The sequence below is a fragment of the Microtus ochrogaster genome, chromosome 10 (assembly GCF_000317375.1).
Source record: "Microtus ochrogaster isolate Prairie Vole_2 chromosome 10, MicOch1.0, whole genome shotgun sequence".
Lineage (NCBI taxonomy): Eukaryota > Metazoa > Chordata > Mammalia > Rodentia > Cricetidae > Microtus > Microtus ochrogaster.
In genome coordinates, this window is record NC_022016.1 from 44,176,001 (window position 1) to 44,188,002 (window position 12,002).

At 51.8% G+C, this 12,002-nt stretch overlaps 1 protein-coding gene across 1 annotated transcript in view; it reads right to left on the reverse strand.

Annotated features, from left to right (window-relative positions):
• The window catches only part of Rcc2 (regulator of chromosome condensation 2), a 21,511-nt gene that overhangs the window by 8,756 nt on the left and 753 nt on the right, over positions 1–12,002 (reverse strand). Inside the window, exons 2-6 of the mRNA XM_013348332.2 lie at positions 11,753–11,923; positions 6,625–6,718; positions 4,326–4,469; positions 1,312–1,443; positions 459–547 (exon numbers count right to left, since the gene is read on the reverse strand). Of these exons, the coding sequence (XP_013203786.2) occupies positions 459–547; positions 1,312–1,443; positions 4,326–4,469; positions 6,625–6,718; positions 11,753–11,923 (630 nt within the window). The remainder of the gene's footprint in view (positions 1–458; positions 548–1,311; positions 1,444–4,325; positions 4,470–6,624; positions 6,719–11,752; positions 11,924–12,002) is intronic.

Genomic DNA, 12,002 nt, shown 5'->3' on the forward strand with positions numbered 1-12,002 from the left:
AAAACAAAACCAATTCCACTCTGTAACTCATAGCTAACAAAACAGGAGTCCTTCATTATCCCTCAAACCCTATAGGCATAGCCATGAGGTTCCCCCCACATGCACCCCTAAGCCATCGGCAGTCGGCACCGTTTTCCAGAGTGGAAGCCCCCTGCAGAACCCCCACTCCATTCTGAGGTCAAAACTCGCTATCTGCCGGATGGTAGTGCGTACCTTTAATGGCAGCACTTAAGAGGCAGAGGAAGGTTGTGTGGGTTTGAGGTTAGCCTGTTCTACAGGACAGCTGGACCTACACAGAGAAACCTTGGGGGTATGGGGCAAGGGTCACAAACAACAAAACCAGGATGTCTGCAGGCGAGGAAACCCTTGCATCCCACGGCAGGGCTGACCTAACATCACTCCTCTCCATCACATGTTCGCAAACCTAAGCTGCCCCAAGTCCACAACCTTGCTGGTACCTGAGCAGGGCTCGGGACAGCATCTGTCTGGTTCCCAAGGCCCAGTTGTCCCATCTTATTCTCTCCAAAGGCAAACACGGAGCCAGTGTCTGGAAGGAGAGAAAAACATGACAGAACAGGATGTAAGGGATCAACACTTTCAAATGGATTTGAATCAGTTAGGAAAACAGCTCACCCTGTAGTGATATTTTGTTTGTGATCTAACAAATAAAGCGTACCTGATCATAGTGCAGAGCTACGCCACTAGTTAGCTATAGAGGCCAGATTTTTGTGGAGAAAGAGGCAGATGGAGTTCAAGGCCACAAAAGAGTGATCTAAGAGCCAGAAGTGGTGGCTCACACCTTTAGTCTCAGTACTTGGGAGTCACACACCTTTAATCCCAGCACTAGGGAAGTAGAGACTGGCAGGAGGAAACAGGAGCTCAGATGCAGTCTGAGGATTTGTAGAGATAGGATCGCCCCTTCGGTCTGAGCACTGGTAGACATAACGGCTCTCTAATGGCTGGCTGCTCTGCTTCTCTGATCTTCAGTATTAGCCCCCATAGCTGACTCAGTTTTATTAAGAATAACCAGAATTCATGCTACAGCATCCACTAATACAGAGTTGTGTGTGGCCATCTGTCCCAAGGATGGCAAGGGTATAAAACAGAGCTGAGTCCTGCCACAAACAGGACCTGGTCTGGGCAGCCAGGGGCCACCACAGGGGCTCACAGCCTTCAGGAAGACACCCACCAAACTGGGGCATCACCGCCCTTTTGACACTGGCCCAGACTCATACAACAACTTCACCTACTCCAGAGAAAACATCTTTGTAGCCTTTGCCTCAGCTTGAGCAAAGAGAGCCACCTTCTTACCTGTCAGCGCCAGGGTATGGTTGCGCCCACATGCTGCCAGCACGATTGCCTCGTGACTGAGTGCCTCAATGAGTCTAGGGGCTTCAACCCTCTTGGTATCACCGTGGCCCAGCTGCCCCTTTTCATTCCGACCTGTGAGGAAATCATGGCTGGCGAGGTCAGCAATGCGAGGACAAGCTAAGGCAGCACCCACTCCATGCCCCAAAACAAACCTTCAGCAAATCCCCGAGAGCAGGATGAGCCTGGCTACTCTCCCCAGTGAAAAGGGCACCCCCTGAATATATCCCAACAGGAAGTAGACAGCTGTGGGACCATTCTTCTTGGGGAATATTATTAATACATCTTTGGAAAAAGATGTATGACTTTTGTTTATGCTGAATTTGTTAACTCTGTGACGCGGTTACTGTGCCTGTCTAAAACACCTGACGGTCTAATAGAGATGAACAGCCGGCCAAAAGCAAGGCAGGAGGTAGGGCCAGCAAGCAGAAAGTATAACTGGAAAGAGAAGAAGGAGCAACTGGAGAACAAGGAGAAGATATCAGGGGCCAGCCACCCAGCAAGCCACAGAGGAAGAAAAAAGCCCAGAGGCAAAAGGCAATTAAGATAATGTAAGAAAAGCTAGCAAGAAACAAGCCAAGCTAAAGCCGGGCATTCATAAGTAATAAGCCTCTGTGTGCGTGATTTATTTTAGGATCTGGGTGGCAGACCCCCTCAAAAAGTCAAAAGAGAAAAACATCACAAAACACAATCCCAATGGCCCCCAGTCCCTGTTACCCCAGGAAATGCTTGGTGTGGCCTGGATGCTCCACAGGCATCAAGCTTTAGGAACCCCGTTCCCACTTGCCTTGCCACGGCAGCAGGGAATCCTGTCCCCTCCTCCTCATAGAGGGTCTGATTTCTACTGTTGATCTTCATTTCTTATGTCCATCCCCACCCTGTTATAAGATCCAAGCCCTGAGGCTGGAGAGATGGTTCCGTGGTTAAGAGCACTGGCTGCTCTTCCAAAGGACAGGAAGGAGTTCAATTCCCAGCACCCACAGGGCAGCATCCAACTATCTGCAACTCCAGCACCCACAGGGCAGCATCCAACTATCTGCAACTCCAGCTCCAAGGGATCTGACACCCACATGTCATACAGACATGCATGAAGGCAAAGTCCCAATGTACACTAAATAAATCTTTAACAACAAAAAAGCCCAAGCCCTGAGTACCCTCATGACAAGGGTCACCTTCATCAGGTCAGCTGTGCTGTACCCAAGGGTGTGTGAAGGCAAGCAGGGGACCAATCCCTGGAGGCTTTAGCAATCACAGCTCCTCAGGGAGCCCTGATTCAGCTGAGGACTGGCAATGGGTGGGTTCCAGGGACAGCTGGAAGCCCTGAAATCCCACCCAGGTTCTAACACAGATCCAAAACAAAACCGAGTAACCCCAGGACCATCTCTCTCAGAGATGCACTCGGCAGAAGGCCACGGGCAGAGATGGGGTTCCCACTAATCTTCCCCAGTGGTGAGCGTCCCCTTCCGGTTAGTTCAGTCACGAGACAGGTGAGTGAGCTGAGGAAGCCACAGCAGACTGCAGGAGGCAGGCAGACAGGGGACCAGCCTCCCTCATAGGGGGACCCCTCCCAGCAGATGGACATCAGTTAAAGGGCTAGTTTCAGGGTCCCGCGCTGGGCAAGCGCTAACTTCAAGAGGAGCCTGCCACACCTAAGTCCAGTGGCAGGCAGGCTGGATGTCACTCAGAGGCCTGGAACAGAGAGTAGCAGCCTCTCCTTCCTGCTTGGGATGCCTCTGGTGCCCTTCCCCTCCCAAGTGTCTCACAGTGGTCTCATGACGTCCTACAGATCTCTACAACCCTGCTGCTGTTCTAGGGAGCTCCCCCCATTCTTGCTTTGGAGGAAGCACTCCTGGCATAGAGTCTGCCCTGAGGTGCAACCCAGAACCCGAGTAGTGGTGAGACGGCATGGAGATCAAAGAGTAGTGCTGAAGCCGGGGAGCTGACCTAAAAGGCCTTGGCAGGTACTAAGCACGCAGCAGCAGGGGATGTGGGAGGGGCCCTAGACCAACCCAGAGAAAACAAAAATTGGGGCAGATGCTGGTGTGCCACCCAGAGCCTGGGAGGATAAATTTGGGCCACACACACTTGTTAGATTTTTTTCAACAGAATTATAAAATTAGCAAAGTGCAGAGAAGACGGCAGATGTTAATATATTTGGACTCTGGTACAGCAGCTCATGAAATCACCAAAAAATGGCTCAAACAGACCAAAATAAAAACGTCATATGGACTAGAAGCCAGCCAAAGGCTAGAAACAAACGAGAGAAGCCAACTCCCCCAGCTGCACGAGCCCTGTGGCTTGGATGACGTGAGCCTTGTGCAATACCTCCTTCTGGCCCACCTGGAAAAAATGATAGCTAGGAGCCACAACACAGCCTGGCAGGAGGGAAGCAAGAGAAATGTGGGCAAAGGCCCTAAATCAGACCTGAGGCCAGGAGCCCCAAGGGCTCAGCCACAGGGGCCTTGTAACAAGATGTGGCAGCTACAAAAGCTGGGGGCGGCATCTGGACTGTGGGGACACAGGCCTCGTGTCCCATGGTGCCACAAGCAGGACAAGGGCCGAGTGCAGGGACAATAGGTCAGAACAGATGGCTGGTCAGAAAGATCATACTTGTCTCAAGTTCAGAAAAACATTCTTCAAGAAGGATTCAAAGAACAGGAAGTAATGAGATGGCTCAGCAGATAAGAGGAACTGGCTGCACAAGCCTAGAGACTTGGGTTCAATTCCCAGAACTCACAGAAATGTGGAAGACAAGAACTGACTCCCAAGTTGTTCTCGGCTCTCCACATGTGCAAACATGCAGATACGCGCGCACACACACACACACACACACACACACTTGGGGGGGGGGTGAGGGGCAAGCAGCCATGGATCCAGAAGAAGACAGAACCTCTTCCAGGTGACTCTAAGTCACACTTGAGAGTGTGTGTGTAGCCCACACCCAATACTTTACTTACCCCAGCTCCACAGCTTCCCTTCTGTGGTGATGAGGAGGCTGTGGGCAGCACATGAACCCGAAACCACGGTCCGCACCCGGACTCCCGACAAGCACCCATACCTATGGGGCCCCCACAAATTCTGACCAAGGTTGCGATAAGCAGCTGAAAAGGGAAGAACACAAATTAAACCCCTGCAGAGCACAACTGAAGAGGTGAGGACACCCCAACATTATCACCAGGGGTCGGAAAAACCAAGCCTGCCTGGGGTCACTGGCCGGTCACCTCTACAGTGATGGCACCAACACCTCTCCTCTGACCCACAGCTGCTGGGTCCCAACCCTACTACAGGGCAGGGTGGCCTTCTTGCACCCTACCTGGAGTGACACACGCTCATCACTGGGTGCTCCCATCTACCCTCCTACCTGCATCTCAGCCTTCCCACAGCCAAAAGGCAGGTTTTTTTCAGCAGGGTTTGGTGTCCCCATCACCCTCAGACCCACACGCTTCCTTGGATGAAGGGCCTATCGCCATCCACCCAGGAACCTCAGCTTGTCACTTGACTTGCCCAGTCATTTCCTCTACACATCCTCCCATAGCCCCTACTAGCCCTTCAGACTTTCCAGAAAACCCACATCTGACTTTGCACTATACCCCTTATTTAACCTGTACCCCACTCCAAGCATCCCACCTAAAACTGCTTCTGTGACAGGGAGCAGGGACCAGGCCATAGACCTGCCCTTGCCACTCCTACTTCCCAAGGCAGGGTGTGACTTTCTTTTACCTCCAGGACTATGGTGGCTATCTTGAGAAACTAGCCACAGTTCAGGTGACTCAGACATGGACTGGCTAGCAAAGTAAAGGCCTTCCACTGGTCACCCATGAACTGCAACAGTACCAGGTTCTAGAGGGGGTCAGAGTGCAGTAGAGAATGGCCAGGCTCTTAACTAGCTGGCTCCCCAGCATCCCGCCAATGCCTCTTTCCCTGAAGAGGGTGCCATCAGCCACCACAAGAACAACAGGCCATCTCCCCGTTCCAGGGACTCCCACCCCCCATTTCAGTAGAGAGAAGCCCAAGTCAAAGTCAGCTGGCAGTGGTCTCAGCTTCAGAGCCAGGCTGGTAGGCATTTATCCCTCGGTTTCCAGACCCCCAGGACCTGGTCCTTACCACAGACTATAGCAAAGACCACGATGCTGCCACACAAAACAGGCCACATTAAAGGTAGGGCATTGCAAAGGGTAAGTAGGTATGTGTTCCTCCTCTACGTACAGGCTGGTGAGAAGCAAACCTTGCCTAACAGCTCTAGGCAAAGTTACAGACAGCCCAGACATACCTAAATGACTTCAGAGACAGCAAAGCCAGGAAGAGCAAGTGAAGATAGGGGCAGGAGGCTCCCTGGGATGGGTAGGTTGGCAAGACTCCCAAGACTAGCCCAGGGTGCTCTGGACTTGTGGCACACAGAGGGCATGGGAGGGAGAGTCAGATAAAGGTACCCCTACCATATCTACAGGGCAATAGACACACTGGCGAGCAGGAACCCTGTGTGCCCTAGCTGCAATGGCCACTCCGTTCACTCATGAGGACTGGTAGGTGCCGCCAAAGGCTGTGCTGCAGGATGGGATCTTCCACAAGAAGGAGCGGCAGCAGGTCAGCTCCATCCACACCATGCAGGACACCCTATCATCTTCCCGAGGCAGGATGATGGCAAAGGCTCTGCGTTTGGGCGCTAGGGTGTGCCGGTGTTCAAATATTTGTTCACGGACAAAGCAATGCTGGGAAGCACTTTGGGCATGTTTCCAAATGAAATCAAGAGCCATCAAATGTGGCGCTGTGCCAGCCAGCCCTCTTCTGAGAGGCCCTTCAGGAAGGGACCCATCTACAGGCAGCAGGACACAGGAAGACGGCAGGACTGCACCCATTCTCTCTCCACAGCTTACTAGTTCCACTGAGGTGTTCTAACAAGCCAGTGAGTAGCCTGACATCTGTCTGGGGCCTCATGGCTCCCCGAACAGGGCCAGCCTTGTAATGAAAGGCAATCTCAAGGACTCAAGGAGCCATGCCTGTTTGAGGACTCCATTCCCGAGTGAGCTGAGTGTTTTAAACACAGGACTGTGAAGGGACAAGCCTGAGAGCAGGGTCAGCTCAAACGCAGCCCCCTCACCTCAGCAGAGCAGCTTTGTGGCCTCAAGCCATTTGCTTGGCTTCTCTGAACAAGCCCACAAACACGGAGAATACCTACCTGGTGGGCAGGTACTAGCATTCCTTTGGCCCCCTGGGTTATAAGAAGCAGTCAGTCATCTTTCAGACAGTTTCTCATACCTTGCTGCTTAGGCACTTCCTTCCGTCCAATCAAGTCCCAGTTTGTTGCCCCAAAAATCAAAAGCTGCCCTTTGCATTTAGACCCTTCGAGTTTCTAGAGAGAGAGAGAGAGAGAGAAAAGGCCAAGAATTAGCTTGTTAGACTGCTTGCAGCTGGCACTCACAGCTGTCCTAGGAAATAGAAGACACAGGTTTCTCTCTACAGCCTCAGCCGTGTGGGTTGCAAATGTGCACGCAGCACTGCACCTGGCTTGAAAAAAATTCTTGGCTGGTGCTTTCATACTGGCACAGATCCCGTCCAATAAGCCCCTCATCTATGTGCTCCAAGGTAGGCAACCCCAAGCCCATCCCCAGAAGTCTCGAGATTGAGCTCCAGTTACATATCCCACACTCTAAGCATCATGGTGTCTGACAGCCTTTACACTTCAAGCCCCGCATGTCTTCCGCATGGTCACCATGCCATCAGTCCCGTGTTTTTAACAGGAAAGAAGGAGGAATGACAGCTGGGTATCTTCATCTGGGAGATGGAAAGGGTAAAGACAAGGCTCAGCTTTGGTGGGGGCGCAGGGTCTGATGCAGAGGGGATCATTCAATGCTGTCCACAGTGGGGACAGGACCAGTGGTTAAAGGGGGACTTTATCACTGGGACGTCCAGACAAGAGCATGACTCCTCGCCCCCTCCACATGTAGAGATGGGATTTTGCTCTGCAGTTCTGATTGCCTCTCAATCTCAGTGGTCCTCCTGCCTCAGCCTCCCTGCACCAGAGTACAGGTACGCGCACTGCACCTGTCCAGCCATCTTAAACACAGAAACCCACAGCTGGGCTACTGAGCCCCACCGCCCATAGAGTTCACACTTTAAAGCCACTACACAATTATGGGCTGTGTCCATAAAATCATTAGTACTCTCTCTTTGCCTTCAGGTCGAATACATTATTCTTTCCTTTGGAAATTACTTGTAGGATGCTGAGCTGGCTCCACGAGATAAAAGAATTCATCGTGCAAGCCTGATGAACTGAGTTCAAATCCTCAGGAGCCATGGCCTCTGTGTGCTCATACTCACACTCACACACACACACACTAAATAAAATGGATGTCTTTGAGGAAAATGCACTTTTGCTTTGCTTGAGACAAAGGCTCACTATGTAGCCCAGGCTGGCCTTCATTTATATAATCCTCCTGCATTAGCCTTCCAAATGCTGGGATTATACCCAATTTCCAAACACACTTTGCGGGGGCAGAGAAATGGCTCAATAATTAAGAGCATTTACTGCTCTTATAGAGGACTCAGACATGCCCACAAACACAGTTTTGTGTTCCTAGTACACAGATCAGGTAGAGAGTGGCTCAGAACTCTGTAATTCCAGTTCCAGGAGATCTGACACCCTTTGACCTGAGGGCATCTGTGCACACATGGTGTAAACAGGCACACACACACAAACAGAAATAAAAATTAGTACAGAAAGCCGGGCGATGGTGGCGCACGCCTTTAATCCCAGCACTCGGGAGGCAGAGGCAGGCGGATCTCTGTGAGTTCGAGACCAGCCTGGTCTACAGAGCGAGTTCCAGGACAGGCTCCAAAGCCACAGAGAAACCCTGTCTCGAAAAACCAAAAAAAAAAAAAAAAAAATTAGTACAGAAATAAAAAGAGAAAAAGAATTCTTTGTAAAGTATATTGTAAGCTCAGTGGAAAATGTCTAGCCTGGGAAAATCCTTGGACTCCATCCCCATTACAATAAGCAAATACAAAATAAATAAAAGCAATTAAATAAATAATAATAAAATAAATAAAAGCAATTAAATAAAGTCGGTTGTTAGGCTCAATCTATGTACCTACCCCTATACTCCTCCATCCTTAAGAAAGAGACCCTTGTGGAGGCCTGGAGCAAACCAGATCTGAGCAGCAGCTGCAGCCCCCAAACCTCCAAGCCCACAGTGGCCCCAGATCAGCTGTCCTGGACAACACCCTTCACGGTCTCCATTTTATTGGGGGTGGGGTGGGGGAATCTGAAGTCCCAGGCATTCCCAGTATTATGGTCCAGAAGGCAGATGGCAGGGACCAAGCTTCAAGACTGACTCTCCACTGCAGGCCCAGGCCTCACAGGACTGGAGTGGCCTCCCTGTTCAATTATTCAGGAGTGCGGGGCAGCCTTGCAGCAGCAGACTCAAGTTACCGATGGGAGCCTACTTTCCCTTCCTCTCTCCTTTGTTGAACGGCAGGTGTGGCTGGAAGTCTACCAGCCTCAGCCCATAGCACCGGGCCCTCTGTAAGGCCATCACTTACTGTGTATGCGCGACCACTCTTCAGTTCAGGACTTTGAAGGGACCCAGCAATAGATGGGCAAGGTCTCAAACCCAGCAAGACTCCAGGCCAGACAGCACCGCACTAGCAGCTCAGCACTCGGGAGAGGTAATCACACAGCAAATCTTGAGTGCTGCGGACACCACAAGTTGAGCTATACCAGTCCAAAGGGCTGGCAGCCAGTGTCTACTGCCTACTGCTACCCCTGGGGTTCCTGAAGCTTTCATGCCAGCTAGTATGTACAGGAAAGTCCTGTCTGTGGGCAACCTTGCCTGGATGCCCATTAAAATCACGACCTGTTACACTGGCTCCAGTTTCACATCATGGCCTGTGTTCTCACAGAAGATGAGTGATTGCATTCACTGCCAATACCTACACAACTCTTTACTAGTAACCCAACAGTTCATCTCTACAGCCTACGTCTTCCCTCCTTCTTAGGGAATAAGAACTTTAATTAGTGCTATTATAATGCCCTTTCAAGCAAAGCCCCCAGCAAAAAAAAAAAACAAAAAAAAACCCTCAACCACAGAACTGCAACAACCTATCCCATAAACCTGTTGGCCCTATCCAGGGGACCTGGGTGAGCAAATGGATTTGGGAGGGCTTGGGGGCTCAGTGGAAGAGCATGTGCTTAGCCCTGGACTCAGTCCCAAGCACTGGAGGGAAGGAGGCAGGTAGGGAAAGACAGGAAGAAAGAACAAGCCCATGGTTTCCCTGCTCTGCAAAGGCTATGGCCCAGCCTACACTGTACCTGAAGGCATGCAAGCAAACAAAGGCCAAGAGTCCAGAATGGGGGAACTCCATCTCACCTAGCTACCTACCTCCCCATGACTGGTCACAAGACTGACCTGGGCCCAGATGAGTGGCTAAGACAGAAAATGCACTGAGTATCTTTAATCAACAAACTGGGAGTACTTGGCCACAGCAGTTTCTGAATTGTTGCCCAAGTACACTTCGCAAGGCTGAGAGTCAACCTCTTCACATGGCCATTCAGGAGACTAATGCCCTGGGACGAGGATCACAGAGCTGGTAACAACAGTCCCCGAGGGCTTCCAACCCTCCCACTTTCAGCTATGTTCACTATGAATGGACAATGTGTCTCAGGAGTCCATGAAGCCTTAGCAACCCATTAAAAAACCCACAGACCAGGCGGTAGTGACACACTCCTTTAATCCCACCGCTTGGGAGGCAGAGGCAGGTGGATCTCCAGGCTTAAAGCTAGCCTGGTCTAGAGATCGAGTTCCAGGACAGTCAGGGCTACTATATAGAGAAACCCTGCCTCAAAAAACAAAACAGCAAAACAACCACTCAGAGCAGGACCACCTGTGCCACACCAGTTTCTGAGGATTCAAGCAAGACTACCGGGTACGATGAATCAGCCTCTTCCTTGAAAGACAAAATACACATCCTACACAGCTACCTGTGAGCCTCCAATCCGTGACTAACATGGGACAAGACCAAGTGGCTAACTTAGGACAAGACTGAAGTTTTCTACAAACTGACAAGTCTCCTGTCTTTCCTAGCACACGCCCCTCAACAATGCAAGCATGTGGCTCATCTTCCCAAGCCCAACACACCTGCAAGCTCAGGATAAGGGAAGGCTCACACACTGGCAGAGGAGCCTCCTTCCAGCAACCTACAGGGGAGAGGCTGGTGTCTATTCAGTGAAGTAACTTCTGAAAGATCAAGAAACTTAAGCCTACCACAGAGAACAGTCCCTGATCTGCCTAGCAGAGAAAGACCATGATGGCCCTTCGGGCCAGAGACACTGGGCAGTCTGCTGGTGTAGGCCTGTGGGAAAGAATGCAAGGCTGTGGTCTTGACCTTGAGAAACCCAAGAAACTTGCCAGATGCAACAGTGTATCTCTTCTGAATCCTCACAGGCCCCTGCCTTCACCCATCCTCTATGGCCCTGTACTCACTCACCAGTGTGAGGATCCTCAAGAGGCCCTGCTTTAAGGTGGCAGACACAGCTTCTAAGTTCCTGTTTCTATACATTTACGAGAAGTTAGCTGTACACATAAAGCCAGCACAAACTGCAGGGGGCTGCTTCCCTCAGAGATGGCAAGTCCCAGAAGGACACAAAGTGCCAACTGCAATCCGGGGTTGGAGGTGGCAGAGACAGGTCTCCGAGTCCCTGATACATGCAGTTCTTCCGCTCCTCATGCAATCCACTCCCACGCCGTGGGTTAAGATATCCTTCCAGACTATAAACTCGCTGCTCCTGCAGTGGACTAGAGCAGTACAGCTGCTAGCTCAGACACAGATAATCCAATTCTATGTGACTTCCCCAAGCTCGCAAAAAACCCCACACAACAGAGGCAGGACCCCCATCATGCCTCCCCTCTCCCCCCCCCACCGGTTTTTCGAGATAGGCCTAACTTCTTAATCCTGTCCAAACTCTCTGAGCGGGGGAGTAGGAGACCAATTGGTGAGTTCCTCTTTTAATAGGCAGGCTGAGACCATCGCGCTATCTGGTTGCTTCACGCAGTGTTCCCCTGCATGCCTAACCAGGCCCTTCCTTCCACTTCAGGGCTGTTTGTGAAGTACATTCACGGGCGCAATCTGCGATGATTAAGGGCTCTCTACGATCCCGTCCAGTGTGCCTGGATGGCTGTGAGGCGTCCAGGTCCCTTTAACCCTTGTCACCTCTCCAGAGCACCCTCCGAAGCAAGGGTGACTCTCTCCTTGTCTCAAGCCCCATCTCTTTCTTAGGGTTAACATGAGAATGTGGTTTCTTGCCGGGAAGGAGAGCAGAAGTGTACCAAAGAAAACTAACACACAAAGTTCTAGGAGGGACGCTGCGGACCCTGGGCCCGGCTCGTACCGATCCTGGCGGGGCTTTTCCCGCAAGCAGCAAGTTAGATGGCCGAGACCGGAGCGCCAGGCGGGCCGACCCCACCGGCCCCACGCCGCGGCCACCCGAGGCAAACAAAGCCCAGCGACGCTCTGCGGGGGGTTGCGGGTGGGAGGAGGCGAGCCCCCGGTCGGGGAGGGCCTCCGAGGAGCATGCGCGCTCACACCCGCGCGGGCCCCCACCATGCCCCGCGCGCACCGGCCGGCCGACCGCGCCGAGT